At 39.7% G+C, this 14,931-nt stretch overlaps 3 protein-coding genes across 3 annotated transcripts in view; 2 read left to right on the forward strand and 1 right to left on the reverse strand.

The window, feature by feature from the left end:
- The window catches only part of LOC139150657 (homeobox protein prophet of Pit-1-like), a 44,977-nt gene that overhangs the window by 23,968 nt on the left and 6,078 nt on the right, over positions 1 to 14,931 (reverse strand). The window lies entirely within an intron of this gene.
- On the forward strand, positions 1,982 to 3,743 carry LOC139150656 (uncharacterized). The gene is made up of 3 exons (XM_070723088.1): positions 1,982 to 2,364; positions 2,640 to 2,836; positions 3,176 to 3,743. Exons 1-3 carry the CDS (start codon positions 2,109 to 2,111, stop codon positions 3,632 to 3,634), a joined length of 912 nt encoding a protein of 303 aa, XP_070579189.1. The 5' UTR covers positions 1,982 to 2,108; the 3' UTR covers positions 3,635 to 3,743.
- On the forward strand, positions 9,152 to 12,697 carry LOC139150545 (homeobox protein OTX1 A-like). Its single transcript, XM_070722982.1, has 3 exons — positions 9,152 to 9,281; positions 10,213 to 10,409; positions 12,245 to 12,697. Exons 1-3 carry the CDS (start codon positions 9,152 to 9,154, stop codon positions 12,695 to 12,697), a joined length of 780 nt encoding a protein of 259 aa, XP_070579083.1.

Here is a 14,931-nt window from a genome sequence, read left to right on the forward strand (position 1 = left end):
TGAAAGGAAACTGCGGCAGATTTATCTGAAGTGATCTTACATGAGATATATATTACTATTAGTCGTCCAAAACTTAATATACGCCTTAAAAATATCCGGCTATTGGTCTACCGACAAGGACTTATCGCTGGGAACAAAAGGCAGCATCTGCGATGTTTCTGAACCTACCAATTGTCAACTTGCGTCTGATCAGGGGAGCATCCCACTGTTTATTTACTTGTTCAAGGCTGAATTTCAAGTGAAGGTAGATGAAAGTCTTCTCCCGGTTTTCTTTTACCAAGTTTCTAGTAAATGATAGAATTTAAAACATTTAATTTGCTAAGGGAATATCAGAACTACATTTCATAAGTGACAGCAACTTTTGATTTTGTCGTCAGCTTTTCTTAGACTACACGGGTTCTTTCCTACAAAAGTGTTGCCGCGACAACGGCGTGATTGACAGGTCAGAGATTTCGGGATGCTCCGTTTCCGGATTGGTGGATTGGTGCCATACAAGTACTTTGTTGGTCCATCACCGTCTTTCTAAATGATAAACTTGTCAAGACTGTCAAAAGAGCGTAAACGATCGGGATTTCTTTGATGGCTGACAAAGAAAAAAGATAATCACAAGATCACATGACTTTCTCTCCGCTGAAATTAATCGCTCACCTGAAATTGATCGTAACATCTACGTGCATGTCATCAAGTTAATCATGATCAAATGAATCAGTGTTCCGCAGTACAAAATATCTCATTCCATAAGTCTATTCTTCCCCTAAAAAGTTAGAGACTGTAATTCGTTTTTAAGGTCATCAGAAGACAAAAAAGGTGTCGACTTCTAATGTTGATGGAAAGATTTCTTAGAATAAGAATGAGCTATAATTTTAAATCATCTCGAGTTGTGTTTTATGCATGACTTGTTTTAAATGTAAAAGATATCACATAGATTACATCGACATTGTGAAGGAAAAGGGAGGCCAGAAAATCGTTACATTCGCAAGACGAGGGGATATTTGGATGAAGTTCAAGATCAACTTCCTGCCAGATTTCCTTCAAGTAAATGTTTTATATACTGTTAAACCAATACTGCTTTTCCATCAAAACACTTGCATGCATATTTGTGTCCGATGCTTTCAGTTTACGGGGTGATCGAAATACAAACATACGAACACTTGACAATTTCGTTTTTCAGGATTGCATGATAGGTACTCTCTGCTGACTGGCGTGTATCCGGTGTATCAAGTTTTGATAAACTAAAAAGATCTGTCCCGCCTCCTGAACACACCGGGTCAGATTTCGTAAGTTGTAACTCGCCATGACAATATGCCTGTGACAACGAAGGAGTGTGCTAGTTTGTGTCACGGTGATAGAGGGACCGTGTTTGTGTGCAGCAATTCAAATTTCGATCCTATCACATTTATTCACTCGGAGTCTGAGACGATAACGTGCTTTCTGGTTAAGTTTTGTGGTGTGAAGCTATCTATTTGAAACACGGACAGTCTGGCAACGATATTCACCAGAATAGGACTGCCGGAGAATTGTATATGATGTGAAGGCCTTTTCTTTTCTCTTTGTTTTCAAACTAATGTGCGTACAAATTAAAGAATTAATATGTGTTTGTATGTTTTGTATCACTTGCATTACATCTTAAAATAAATGAAAAATGACATTTTTGTTTCAGACTTCGTCATGAACAAACAATAAACTCGGAAGTTCACTCGCTTTATGGTCTCTCCATTCTAAGGTGTCTTTGTTAACGGGGCTTTTTTCATACATGTACAGACGGCAAAGTTTGACTTCAAAGAGAGAGTAACCAGTTCGGGGAGTCCAACTTGCGTTCATCTCAAGTGAAAGTGTACCGGCATAACCAGTTGCTATACTTTCCGCCATTGACCGTTTGTGTTTAATTGAGGTCACCGCTTTCCTATTGAACACTCTTTGGTTGTTAAGACAGAGATTGTCACACCGATCTGTCTTCAACGATAACTAATTACCATGGTAACACCTTCACACGTCAACAAAACAAACTTCATCTGTCGGAAAGATGAAAGTTACCGTCTTCATAAAAAGCGATGAAGGACTGGTGCGTACATCACTCTCTGGTTTGCGTTTGATTGGAGAACATCAGAATGGAAGCAGGTTACAACATGATCAGCGCTTTAGAAGTTTACTTCTATCCCGAGCGATTCTCACAGTGTCCATTGGCAAGTTTGGTACCAGAGTTGTTCCGTAGAAGTCAGCGACATAGCAGCTGTACGGCATCGACCAACACAAGCGGGCCACCTGCTCAGGCAACCTACACGGCGCCACCAACCACTAAACGAAGTGCAGCGATAGCAGTAGACTCTGCAAATGGTCCAAGATTTACTGCGTCGACTACCGAAGGTAAGACTATGACCTGATGCCGTTATTGAACTGATTTAATTTGATATTTAGAGTGAAGTTACAATAGTACGTTGATCGTCATTGGAACCAACATAGACCTTCCAAAAAACTATGGTACCAATCATCATATGCACTCTAAATTTCGGGGCACTTTACATAATCAATTATTAGATTAGTGCAAAGGCAACGAGACCTGCCGGCATTCCACTCTTGTAAATATTACACCATCGTACGCTGTAATGTTTCTATACTTATTTGGTTTACTCTCATTACAGATTTACCGAGAAGGTGCAGGGAAAGCCGACTTTGTCCATTCGCCAGTGCTACGCAAGACGTGAGTCAGCGTGTTCCCGTCGACGTTTGCAGGGAAAGAACGCTGGATGAAGTTTTCAACTCACCAACACAGCATTCCTCTCACAGCCTTTGTCACCTGCTGGCGGCTTTGACAGATCTTCCTGAAGAAACTATCATGGTATGGCGGTTACTCAGTCAAACTACAATCAGTCTTTTTATTTGTCCATTTTTCATAATAGTGTTTCTTGTTTGGCAAATTTATCAAAACATGTCGAGTTCCACGTCTATGAAAAAATAAAGTTTACGGAAAAAGAAATGTCGAAGTCATGTCTTTTCATGTGACTTGTTTACAGTCATTTGTTTCATACCACGGACGTACGTCAATGTTCGTACATTCGGGGGATTCAGATTTCCCATGCCATTGACGTCCATATAAATTATTCCAAATGGATATTTTGGTTAAGAGATTCATATAGGAGCTTGCCTGTTTTAAATTTCGTTTATTTTTCAATTGCAGAGATGGATTCAGTGGCGCCGTGCAGGTCTCCAACCAAGACAACCCGAACATCGATCTGTGCCCTCTACGGCAAATCCTGACAACGGACAAGCGTGCAACAACAATCACACACCTGCTAGTCCCTTGCTCCAGTTTGACATCGAACCTTGCAACGCTGCTGCCCCATCCTCGTCTCCAACAACTTTCCGGTTTCCGGGCAACCCGTGCAGATTCGCATCGCCGTCTTCATCACCCATCACAACATCAACGCCAGTACCGGTTACATCAACACCTCACCCAGGAACGTCTTCCAACGCGTCGGTTCATTTCAGCAGATCACAATTTTCTCCGTTATTTCCTGACAGTCAGGGTAGTCATTCTATTCACTATGAAGGCCAGTTCATAGCATATCCCATCGCTGATAGTCAGACCTCTTCAGTTCCTTGCTCTCTAGATACAGAGTTCATTGATATGTTTTGATGGGAACTAGACTATCTAATTTATAAACTATAAGTTTTTGAGATGTTATTCAAAATTTTTGAACCACTATATTCTCTATGTAGGATATACATCATTTTCAAGCTTTTGTTACCAAGGGATTTATTTTTGTAAATAAAGAATAAATGATGCAAGATACAATAATAAGAGTCATTTTGTGTAATTTTTGCAACCTGTAAGTAATAATGAGAATTCTAGTACATATTGTATTATGAATCAACAAAAATACATTATATAATACTTTATTTCGTTTGGCCTTAAAGTTTCACGGAGAAATTATTTCAACTTGTCAAACGGCCAAAATACCAAAAAAAACCCAAATAACTGAAAGACGTCAAATCCACTTGGGTTGAAGGTTTGTATTCCAGCGGTCAAGCCGAATGTGCAAAAACAAGAAACGCTGAATTCACTGTATGTAATTCATTGATAAGTCGTGTGGCACCAGGGAATATTTCGACAGTGGCCAGTCACACTTTCCCGTTGTTGCCATCGACAGACCGTTAACAATAACCAATAAGAAAACCCACTTCAAGAATTATTATTCTCCAGCCCAGGATACGAATCTTCCAGTTCACATCATGACGAATTTCCATCCAAAATTATTATTAACACCTTAATACTATCTAATAATACAGCGTTATTTACAAAATACCGCAACTTATGTCCGAGTACATTGCAGCGGAGGTATTGTCCAAAACGCGTAGCGTCGAAGACAGTGCCGAGCATATTATGAACAAGGACATAAGTGTTCTCATTTTGTGAATGAATTTATCATTATACACCTTTTTTCATCATTATAACCAGAAAAAGTCGAAATTCTAGCGTTTGGAGGATGCTCGTCGCGCGACCGCGATCGCAGACTGGGAAACGTTCAGCGCGTCCGCTCATTGCACAGAACGAAACTCTTATATATCCGAGCAGCACACTGCAGGTGTTAGAAATTTTAGTTCAGCGGCATAATTTCACTCAAATTCACAGGTTTTTGACTGAACATTATTCATTGCAAATTAAAAATTGTTTAGATGAACATATTTTTTTAAAAAAATGTAAAATGTTTTCTCGTTTTATAAAAGTGTTATGAGGTCAAAGGTCAGCTGGCGTGACTACCTAAAGATTGGACTCCGCCTTCGCTGATACTGAGAGACCCGACTTATAGAACTTTGATTGGCGGGAAAGATTTGCTTCCTAAACACATTTAACATAATTTATTTTACGATTTTCAACACTATTTTTTAAAGCTGCCTGCTTGTTTGGAGAAAATCCACTTTGTATGTGGTCACTTGTGTGAAAGTAGACAATCTCTGATCAAATCTTGTGTTAATGATAGAAGGTAAAATGGTTTCCAATTTAACAACGTAGACTTTGCCTAAGGCAATCGCTGCAATGTTTATTCATAAAACCTGGACAAGTATAGAAAGTGATCATTCAATTGTCTGTTTTGCCAGAAGATGGTCGGTGCTTACTTATCTCATGACAGCCTGTCGGCATACCCCTTTGATCAAAAGAATTCGACTGCATTCAGTCGTAGGTGACTGCCATATAGATTTTATAATAGCAGATAATTCAGAACTAAGCCTTTTACATGAATATATGCATGCCATTTACCTCAGTGTGGCACGCGACTTGGTTTTCTTTGACAACAAAACGAAATGTTAACAGGGCGTTTTGACAAGTAGGGGCGGCAACTTTCCGCAAAGTGATCCGAGAATTAGTGATCAAGTGTCACTTCTCAGATCATTTCAGGAAAACTCTCGCTGCACATACTTGTCAACACGCCCAATTAACGGGTCTGTTGTAGAGAGTGTGCATCAAAACAAACCATGTCCCTTGGGTTGACAAGTGATTGATGTGTATGCTCATTTGAGTCCCCATATACTTATCAAGCGTATCAAACGCTATCTGCCCTGAGATGGGATGACTGTGAGATGTTAAATTAGCTTTCTCGCCGCAAAACAGCAGTTCATAGTGAAATATAGCGAGTTTCAAGAATGCCAGAACCGGTTTGCGTTATGGGTTCGCGATTTTGTCCTTTTCATATCAAAAGGGGTTGGTTGGAGCCAGCCATCACACGGCACTTACGTGAATACACTGAGTGGAGAGCAAAATCGATACAACTGGGAAATAATTACGAATTCTAAGTTAACCATGTTATAAATATTAAAAAGAAAGTCCATTACAGTGGATCTTTATTATGAGACCCAGTCTCGCTGTTACCCAACTTAAAGAGTCACCGACGTTTCGCAACGATTGACAAGTTTGTCGCCGAACCCTTCGGCTTAATTATCTGTGAATGTCAGTGTCTTTTGCCCTTGCCGCAGTAAAGTGTGCCTTGAAAAGGCCGAAACTATTGTGCTCAACATTTGTAACTTGTCCTTTTCGTCGTTGTCGCTTTATATTCCAGAAAATTGTTAGATCAAACTTGACGACAAAGGAAAAATGGTAAATTGAGACATGAACTCTTGAACCGTACACGTTTGATAGCCCATGAAAACACGACAAGCCTGTAATCGCGGAAAATCTCTATTTTCCCTCTGTAGTTTTAACTTTAAAAGCGAAAAGTAAACTAGTCGTAAGTTTCATCAAAGCCTTGCGTCAAATCAAGATCGCTGCAAATATTTCTCCAGTCGGAACTTGTAGTGTTCTAACATCATTTTGCTCATGTAGATCATGTTGTTTTCTGTGAAAATATCTCTAAAATCGCAATTCTGTGTCTCACCAGTGCGACTTTTACTAGCGCCGAGATGTACTATAATATTTATTTTGAGTGAAATCACTGTTTTCCCTACAGAAATGCAGTATCAGCTTTCACTTCTGATTCAGGTGTTTTCGCCGAAATTCAAAGTCGGATTGATTGCTTGATCAAAGGAATGTAGCCTATTGTTTTTGTGAATTGACAAACCGATTGATAAGTTCTTCCCTTTTGTGTTTCACGTCAAATACCTGTCAGCGTACAATTGACCCGACTTGTTGAGAGGGCGGTACAGATCTATCAAACCAATCAAACGATTTGTTCATTGCACCGGATATACGCCAGAGAGCAAAGATCATCGTGTGACTGTGGAAAAGGGTAGTGTTGATTATATGATGTGTTTTTCACCTTGCAATGGTCCATATTAACCGACAGCATAAAGTACGACCCTTTTAGACAATTTTGAAACAATAAAATCAGACAAGGTTGAAGTTGAGGTACTGTGGTTCGCCGGGTTTTTGTCTCAGTATTAATGATTAAACATTGCTTATTCCAGTGTTGCCGCCAGGACGCGCCCTTGCGACATATCCCCAAACGGACCCCGTTGTCCCGCAAGAGCGGGGCACCTCGGGCGCACTCGTGAGTCGACTGTGTTGGGTCATAGACCCTCGAGAAAAACGGGACAGGCAACTGCTGAGGTTTCTTTGTTCGATCTATCTTTGAATACATTAAAGTTTATTTGCCAAGCGGTCCCTGACAACAATACTTCGTACTTAACACTGAATCTCATTAACGATCAAACTGACGTTCTGAATATGTACACTTTGCTCTTGCATGGCACGTTCCGAGTAATGACACAGAGAATTTTGAGGGTTTTTTGATACTAGTCATGGTGAATGTTCTGGTAACGATGAAGATCACATTTTGGATTCAAGCCGAAGCCAACGGGAAAAAACTAGACGATAAAAACTGTGTACATTTAGCCATAGACGCTACAGAAAACTCTTGCTAGATATCTACAATATAAGTTTACATTCCCTACCATAAAAATCACCGATAACAAGAAACATTTACAAGTTAGACAGGTTTACACTTCCCCAGTCCTGCGAAACGAAAATCTGACCTTTATTTCATCTGTCACGCAACATTTGACGAAAATCAGGGAACACAAAAAATGACTACTCCATCGGAGCTCAAATACACGACCTCTAACATTTTGTACTGTTTTAGCCTAAAGAAACACCAAAGTTCGGATAAGCTACACATGTTTACATCCGCCAAGTACTAGAAAATACATTTGTAACACTGACTTTCGCTGTCAGGAGAAACTTCGTGATAAATCGGTACTATCCATCGGTTGATGGATTCAGAAGCAGTAAGGTAGACATGCATTTACACAAAGTTGAACGCTGTCCTCGTAAATTTGGCCGTTCACAGTTTTCAAACAACAACATTTCAGTAGTTAACATACATACTTTACCGAATCATGGAGCACTCCTCGCACAGAAAATATTCCGACGGTTAAAAAACTGCAAAAACGAGGGAAAATTCGAAGATACACGGACGATTGCGGAATGTAAACAACTCTGTGATGTCAACTGCTGTCAAGTCTGGAACTGCAGCGGTATGTGTTTCGGATTTCTATTCGAAACTTTGTCACTTTACAGCAACATACTGACTCCCTGCAGACTTCTAGTTGCGTCGAATCTCGCTACCAATATGTAAAAAGTACTTTAAAACCATTTTGACGAATTCTTCTCAAAGTAGTTGTAACACTTTTATTTCTAAAAATGGAGTTGCGGGTAATCCGAAGTAACTTGTAATCCGAAAACATTATTACCGTATACCCGCATGCACGTGTCTATGAACCGGACCTTGTGCAGTCCCCGACCCATTAACACCTCTTAATTATTCAAAGATAGATCGCAAGCTGCTAATCCCATAGACCCTTTGTTCTCTATCGCAGTTGCCTGTCCCGTTTTTCTCGAGGATCTATGGTTGGGTGTAGTCTACAACTAATATCTGTTACTGCCGATGATCTGTATTTTGCATAATTATTTTGAGGCTTACACAACGTACTTTCGGAGCTAGCTATGATTAAAAGTAATTAAAACGCTGCACTTGATATCATAATTTGCTTGACTGTAGTCCGTCTGAGCTCTGATTTGCGGCAGATATGCCTGAAATTAAAGCATACCGACGCGGTCCCGGTATCTTGAATTTTATTCAGTGAAACTGATGTGTTACGAAATAATGCAAAATTTGATTGACAACTGCTTGTTGTCCCTAAAATGTACAAAATGCCCCAAAAAAAATGGTGGTGGGACACAGTGTCCCCTGATCTAAAATTTCATGCTGCAACACTGCTTATTCCTTGTACCGAAGAATGAAATTATACATTGCAGTCAAATGTTGCCTCATCACCATTCTTCTATTAAAGTACCAGTGTACCAGATATCGTCCATGTGACCATTGGTGTACATCCATGATATGACGTAGCTGAAATGACGAACATATACAGTTCCATAGGGTTACATGTTATTTGTCAGTATTTTCAGATAAGCATTTCCTGTAATTCCTTGAAACAAAACTTAACTTTTTACGTTTAGGTTGTTTACTATGTTTATAGATAGGGTCATGAAGCACGGAGTAGTTGCTACGCACTTTCTTATTCAGTGATGTCACGTGTACAGTACTTTGTCACACAGAATTGGTACAGCACGGGATATTGTCAGACTTTTTCCTTATTTGTCGGTGATCAAAGAAGTCCCCCTTGTCCTTGGTTGACAAGTTTGTCACTTTCACGAACAATGGCGGATCATCGCCTTCTACGGAAGGAAAGGTGGCCGAACATGACGCGGTCCACACGTCGGATTTGTCAATCAAGTCGTTGTCGCGGCAACGCTTTTGTTCAAAAGTCGCTCTACCAGTTGAACAAAAGTTGGCGGCAAAATCAAACGATGAGCATTCTGATAAACAGTGGCTCCGTGTTACCCTCGGCACACTCGTCAAGCATCCGTTGAGAGTTGAACATCGTCCTGCTGAGAGTCGCCAAACATCGTTTCTTTCGGTCAGTGTCACTTATTGCCAGAGAAGCACCGAAAGCCATTCTAGAAGTCCTTCAACTAACGATAGTAAGAAGAATCAACTAGACTTATCCACAGTGCAGCTGTCAACAGTTTCAGTAACGATAGATCTCACTTCACCATCTCCAAGGAAAGGTAAGTGTTATCATGTAAACAAAAAAGTTTCCAATATGGGCACCGACGATATACCAGGCGCTTCTAAATTTGAAGTTGTTTCCTCCAAGAAACCATAGATCCTCGAGTTTTTTCTCGAGGGTCTATAAAGAAACCAAACACATTTACTGAAAGTAAGGCAGAAGCGACTCACTCCTCAGAGAGATCACAGACTGAACCTCTTTACGCGTCGCTCATTAAGGTAGAATGCGCCTCGGGGTAGATATTCGGACTCTCAAACTTTTACAATTCTTATCTGATCTACCACTTGTGGGGGTTCATTTAAAAGCTCTTGCTTTAAGGAAACTTTCTGTCCTATTACGTTCTTCGAAAATCAGAAATTTTACTGTTATGTATAGAGTAAACACAGGGATGGCGGCCATTATGAATTTCAAATCTTGGGTAATTTGTTTCTCAGGTACCGTACCAAACCGATTTTTATTCTGATTTTGAAAGAGAATGGTTGAAAAATTCCTGGAGGAAAGTTTGAGCAAAAGTTTAAAGTTAATGCCACCTTAAAAGCTAAGTGGGAGATGTCATAGATTTGCAAGACTCACACAGTTTACCTCTTGGAAACGAGATTTTACGATTTCGACAACTTATTCTAATACTCCTTATACCCAATCCAACAGATACAATGAAGATGACAGACAGCCATCGGTATTTGGAGACAGAAGCTGGGCAGCCATCTTGCTTTCGTGGTCCAGCGTTTACGAAAGACAAAGTTAAGGTGTTGTTGCAGGTTTATGACAACTACACAAAGTATCCCGACCCGACGCAAATCAAGCAAACGGCTGAACTGCTCGGTCTGACCGCCAAACAAGTACAGGTAAGAAAATTTCATGATTTTGTTGTTGTTTATAAAGAGAATGAACTAGTTAGATTTTGTAACCAATTGTTTCAATGACCGGCAAAGTATATGGACCCATACACGATGGACAGTCAAACGGGAAATTGTGATGATTAAAATTTTGTTTAGGGAGCCTTCAGTAATTACAGGGGGGATGGGCCGGGGGAATTTCGCGAACACCTGTACCGTAAAATGTGACCCTCCCCCCAATCCTCCTGTCTAAAATGTGACCCTTCCCCTTGTCCGACATTCTAAAACTTGACCCTCCCCCCAAACCACTGCGGTATTCTCCCCGGGAATAACTAAAACAGTATCAGCTAATTTACATAACAATTGGTTCAATTGTTATGTTAGGGACAAATTACAGAGGGGAGGGCTTGTGTTTTTTGGAGGGACAGTCGCAATTTATCACGCAAGAATTTTTGAAGAGATAATGGTTTTCATACAGTTTAGGGAGGGTCACCATATTTTTGCAACTATAAGAAGGCAAGATGTAGCTGATTTAGTGCTTCATCCAAAAATATCAAATCATAATACATGGGAGTCTATCAGGCAAATTATTGACAATTTACCCCCACAAAACATGCTATATCTGTATTTTATATATGTTTGATAATGTATTTAAATGTACTTTGCTTGAATAGGGAAGTAAAATGAACATTTGTGTACAAGAAATTGATTTCTGAATTTCATCTAAAAAGTTGGTTCACTATCCATGGTGTTAATGATGAAATTATGAATAGTTTTTTCCAATACAAAAAAAGGTAAATCTTTGCATTTGTGTACTCTTGATTATTGATATTAATTTTCTTGATTAGACTAGAGTGGTTACAAGTCTATGGTTGTGTAAGAAATTTGATTTTGGAATTTCACCAAATGTCATTCAATACACTATGCATTGGGGTCTATGATGAAACTATGAATAATTTTTTTCAGTACAAAATTAGATAAATCTGTGCATTTATGCATGCTTGATTATTTAGATTATTGTTCTTGATTAGACTACAGTGGTTTCAAGTCAATGGTTGTGCAAGAAATATGATTTCGGAATTTCACCAAAATGTTCATACACTATGCATTGGGGTCTATGATGAAACTATGAATAATTTTTTTTCAGTACAAAATTAGATAAATCTGTGCATTTATGTATGCTTGATTATTCACATTATTGTTCTTGATTAGACTAGAGTGGTTACAAGTCCATAGTTGTGTAAGAAATTTGATTTTGGGATTTCACCGAAATGTCAATTCACTATGCATTTGTTGGTGATTTCCTATTCAGGAAATATCACATGGACAATCAAAGTTTTGGCCATAAAATCAGCTTCTGTCAAAAGTGACCCTCCCCCCAAGATAGGTTTATAAAAAGTGACCCTCCCCCTTGAACTGTTTTCTAAAAAGTGACCCTCCCCCCGATTCCCCCGGCCCACCCCCCTGTAATTACTGAAGGCTCCCTTAATACTTTCCTGCCTGTTGCTCTTGCAAAAGAGATTCTGATTCCTGGAAATTTGAATTTTGGACGTATTTTATCAAAGTCTTGAACAACCTCCACTGAATGTTCAATCCCTAAAAGTTCCAGTCAAGTGTTTGTACAAGATGTCTCTATAGTGGGTTGTAAGTGCATTATTTAGGAACTCTTAAATTATTGCCTGGTAGATTACTAAATGTCTCTTAGTACGTACTCTTTTAAAAGTACCAAGATTTTATGACAGCTGTTCAGGACTGATGAAAAGCATGTAGAGTAGATAAACGTCAGTATTATGACTATATGCGGCAGCTTCAGCCTATTAAACGTTTTCTTTTTTTTATTTCAGTGTTGGTTTAGAAATCGACGTGCACGAGAGCGACGACAGAGGAGGTATATGCAGTATCTGGAGCTGAGAGATACCCTTTTACGGCCATATTCGCCGTGTGTCAGCAGCCCACAGTCCACCCACAGTGATTCAACGATGAGTGCAACTCTTAGTGAATCCACCCAGTCCAGCTTTGAATTTCCCGGCATGCCCTGTGAGTTCCAGTCGTCACCTGATTCAGCGTTGTCTCCGAGCTTACCTCCGTCTCCGCCCAGTCACTTCCATCCCGTCGATCCCTGCTACAACTTGACCTGGACACCTGACGCTGTTGACTCCTGCTGGTCGGGACACGTTCCGTGTGTACCACTTCCATTCCATTGCGGTGTTATCTGTAATTTACCGAGATATGGTAACGGCTATTCAGCTGTTCCGCAGTTTCCAACTCCACCCCAGTCTCACAGATATCTTCCTTAGAACTGTCAGTAAAATTTGAGAACTTTCACTTGTCTTTGAATTTTCATTGCTTAAGATGAGTTTATACATGTTTATGTATAGTTTCAGTGAATTCATCATTTGGATGTAAATATTACCTTCATACTTCTATCTAGTTCTGCGAAGAATGTACATATCGATCATTTTCTTGAGTTATAAATAAATGAAACATATGGTCACGAAACAAGATTCTTGTAGGTGTTGTTGTCGCTCTCGAGAGGCGGTCAGACGGTCGGGAGTTATGTGCGTTGTGTGTGTGTGTGTGTGTGTGAAACGTTCACACCGATGATATATTTTTAACACGTACTATAATGTACTTTTCTACGCGCCCTTTTACTGTAATCGTAACAAAGGAGAAAAAGACAAATTGTGTAAGTAGATGTCGCCGTACTCTACATCTAATTTTAATCAGATTGGGATGGAGTGGGATGGACTTGGGCTTCAACCTTTAAAATAGGTTTGAATGAAATAAAAGAGAGCATTCGGGTGGCTATACTCGTAATATATGATGGCACACACAGTTTACTCAGCCTTTGTAATTAAGTGGCTTATCAAATTGCTCAAGTAAAACAGTCTCTAGAATGTCTGATAACGTTCGCAATGAGATATTGTTCGCTTCATAAAAGTATTGCAAAAAAAACATACCACTTTGATTGCTTAATATCATTATTTTTGTAATCGAATTGTAAGCATTTTGTACTATACTGGGGTCTACGTTTTCTCTGGCACAACCTCAGGGGACAGGAGTCAGTCCCCTGGGCTGGGGAGGGATGGAGTTCTTTGTTCAATGGTTTACTTTATTTCATTTTACAAATTTTGACTGTAATATTTCAAATAAAAATTTCGACTACAAACCGCCCGACTGCTTTAGTTATTACCTACAAGTCATTTTATTATGTTAATTTTGACTGTGATATTTCAAATACAGATTTCGACTCCAAACTGACTGCTTCCTTTATCACCTACAAGTCCTTATCTTCTCTTCAACCCGTGTACACACCACTTTAATTGCTCCGCTAACTTCGTTTTGTATGAAATAATACCACTGTTTTCGAGAATGGGAAGTTTGCCAAGTGGTTCTGTCTGTTGCCTCTCCGCTAAGCGACTGGCTGCTAACATTGCCAACTGGCTAATTGGCTGTCCACATCGGCTGATTAAGGATGATAAATACCAAATCATTCATTTTTCTGTCAAATTTTCAAAATTCTCTGAGAATATGCCTTGAAGTAAGACCCAGAATTGAGATGTGTCGCCAGTTCAAGATAAGGAATGGTTTCCATGTAATTCACGATTTTTAAAAATCATAACAAATGCACGTGGCTATCCCGGTTAAATCGGGGAGCTTTTGTAAACATTGTGGACACATTTGCATTGCTATTTCCATAATCCATCTTGAGTGACACAACGTTGCGTTGCACTAGCTAATTTACATAATACGTGCTGTGACTTCTCCAAACACCAGGATTACTTCCGTCTGTAAACAATAAACCGTAATTAAATGTTTGTCGAAGCCTAGTCCAATAAACAAGTATTCGTACAGTTCCAGACACAGTCTACACCAGAGAGCAAGTCATTTTTCTTTGTGTGGTCAAGACATCGTGTCAACGACGATTTCTCAGCAGTGCGACGTTTTATCACTTTTTGCTTAGGGTTGGTCGGAGCCTGCACACGCCGCTTTACGGTGGTTGACGTCTTTTTCGCAATGTTAGATAAACAAAATTTACACACTGTTCATTCTAGGATTTAAAAACAACGGGCCACTGTTGGCCCCATCTCCTGTCCCAAGGGGGCCATTTTAGAAAATCGGGGGCCATCATCATCACACATGTAAAAACCTTGAATTTTCTGCAGAAAATACAGTAGTCTATCAAGTTAAGAAAAGGAAAATACTGGAGATCGGGCGCCCCGTAACCAACCAAGCCTACTGCAAAGTTGTCCCTTGTACGTACGCAACAGGCCCAATATTAATAATGGCAACAGCAAACCGTTTGGTTTGATCACAGTCCCTCTATAGAGGGACTGGATAGAGGGACTGTGGTTTGATTCAATTGTTTACGTAACTTATGTGATGAATTATTGATATGTCGGACTTTAACAACTGAACAAATTGCTAAGGACTGTGATTTTGACTGTGGAAACGATCATGATCAAAGCTTAATAGCGCACCGGTAGGATTTCTCCGAGAGTGGCCCTCGATTTGCACGCACCGACAATTA

The sequence above is a fragment of the Ptychodera flava genome, chromosome 14 (genome assembly GCF_041260155.1).
Source record: "Ptychodera flava strain L36383 chromosome 14, AS_Pfla_20210202, whole genome shotgun sequence".
Lineage (NCBI taxonomy): Eukaryota > Metazoa > Hemichordata > Enteropneusta > Ptychoderidae > Ptychodera > Ptychodera flava.

Excerpts from the sequence above, each read along its gene's own strand:
- LOC139150656 (XM_070723088.1), top strand. The coding sequence starts at position 2,109 with ATGGAAGCAGGTTACAACATGATCAGCGCTTTAGAAGTTTACTTCTAT. Across the intron at positions 2,365-2,639 it reads TACTGCGTCGACTACCGAAG|ATTTACCGAGAAGGTGCAGG; the intron begins GTAAGACTATGA and ends CTCTCATTACAG. Across the intron at positions 2,837-3,175 it reads TTCCTGAAGAAACTATCATG|AGATGGATTCAGTGGCGCCG; the intron begins GTATGGCGGTTA and ends TTTCAATTGCAG.
- LOC139150545 (XM_070722982.1), top strand. The coding sequence starts at position 9,152 with ATGGCGGATCATCGCCTTCTACGGAAGGAAAGGTGGCCGAACATGACG. Across the intron at positions 9,282-10,212 it reads GCTCTACCAGTTGAACAAAA|ATACAATGAAGATGACAGAC; the intron begins GTTGGCGGCAAA and ends CCAATCCAACAG. Across the intron at positions 10,410-12,244 it reads TGACCGCCAAACAAGTACAG|TGTTGGTTTAGAAATCGACG; the intron begins GTAAGAAAATTT and ends TTTTTATTTCAG.